Source organism: Aplysia californica, unplaced genomic scaffold, assembly GCF_000002075.1.
Source record: "Aplysia californica isolate F4 #8 unplaced genomic scaffold, AplCal3.0 scaffold00306, whole genome shotgun sequence".
NCBI classification, from domain to species: Eukaryota; Metazoa; Mollusca; class Gastropoda; order Aplysiida; family Aplysiidae; genus Aplysia; species Aplysia californica.
Window position 1 is genome coordinate 565,253 of NW_004797576.1, and position 1,314 is coordinate 566,566.

At 44.1% G+C, this 1,314-nt stretch overlaps 1 protein-coding gene across 1 annotated transcript; it reads right to left on the reverse strand.

Moving 5' to 3' along the window:
- Nucleotides 1-815: 815 nt before the first annotated feature.
- LOC106012260 (complement C1q-like protein 3) lies at nt 816-1,132 on the reverse strand (the record flags this gene model as incomplete). The annotated part of the gene is given in 1 exon segment (XM_013084639.1): nt 816-1,132. A coding segment is annotated over 1 exon segment (191 nt), but the record flags the coding sequence as incomplete, so codon positions are not given.
- Nucleotides 1,133-1,314: the final 182 nt, after the last annotated feature.

Consider the following 1,314-nt stretch of genomic DNA (forward strand, 5'->3'; position numbering starts at 1 on the left):
GAGAGAGAGAGAGAGAGAGAGAGAGAGAGAGAGAGAGAGAGAGAGAGAGAGAGAGAGAGAGAGAGTAAATTGACAAAAATTTTTGCAGTTTTTCATCTGCTTCTAATCTGGGCTTTTTCAAGGTTCTTTTAACGAGATGCACGATGCCGCGAAAGTGGTAATTAACTGCAATGGCACAAGGAGCAAGACAGACAGAAATAACACTGCAATAACACAAAAAAGGATGAACAAATATATTGTTATAGTGACGCTTTCGGACCACCGATATCGGCTTGAGTGCCATCTGTGGTGTTGTGGTTGAGCATTTTGCCGTCGCACGCAGAAGACGTGGGTTCGCTTCTCGCATGGAGGGGGGATGGGGGGTCATTTTTATTGAGTATTCCCATGTGCGACGTTGTATCTCTCTCGGCCAGGGTTAGATCTAGCCCTGGCTGGCATAAACATATCTGCTATTACATTTAAATTGTCCAAGAGAGCTACCCATTGTTGAGGAGGAAAGTTGTTGTCTTAGACAGGTCGTGGACGTCTTGGGCAATGTCTTCATATTTTTGTTAAACGCAGGTGGGAGTGAAAAGTAGTCGTTTGCACAGATGATTGTCCTGGCGATGTTCAACTTTTTGAGTGTGTGCACAGCGTAGACAGACATCTCTGGGATGCATAGGCTCCGGGTTCGATTCCTTATTTTCGGACACTGACAATTGTTTGGGTTTTTTGGGAGTTGTTTGTTTGTCTGTTTGTGTGTTTGTTTTAAGTTTGTTAGGATGTAACCTTATGTGGAACACGTCACAGCAGATTTATGTGACAACTCATACGTCTTTCATTCTTTTCAGAAGTTAATTTTTATTCCATGAGCAAACAAAACTATAGATTCAAGCAAGAAACAAAAGCTCATCCATTAAAAAATAGAACTCGGCCTTGCATCTCGCGGCAATCGGGCTCTCTCACGGCCAGCACGCGCAGCTTGAGTTTGAGTTGTCCGAGACCGGATTCACGAATGTCTCTTGAATTTCCGTCATGAGGATCCCTGTAAATGTGGCGTACACCTGGTCGATCTTGCCGTACAGGGCGGTGCTGCCTTGAGCCACCACATTCACCTCGTCATTCTTGTTCACTTTCAGAACTACGTTGTTACCTGTAAAGATAGGAGGAGGAGGAGGGGGGAAAGGACAAGACAGGGGAGTATGACAACATGTATTTTTTAAAAGTCTTTGTATATTTGAGAGTCTTTTTAATACCTCTTCTTCTTCCTTTTTCCCTTCTCTCTCTCTCTCTCTCTCTCTCTCTCTCTCTCTCTCTCTCTCTCTCTCTCTCTCT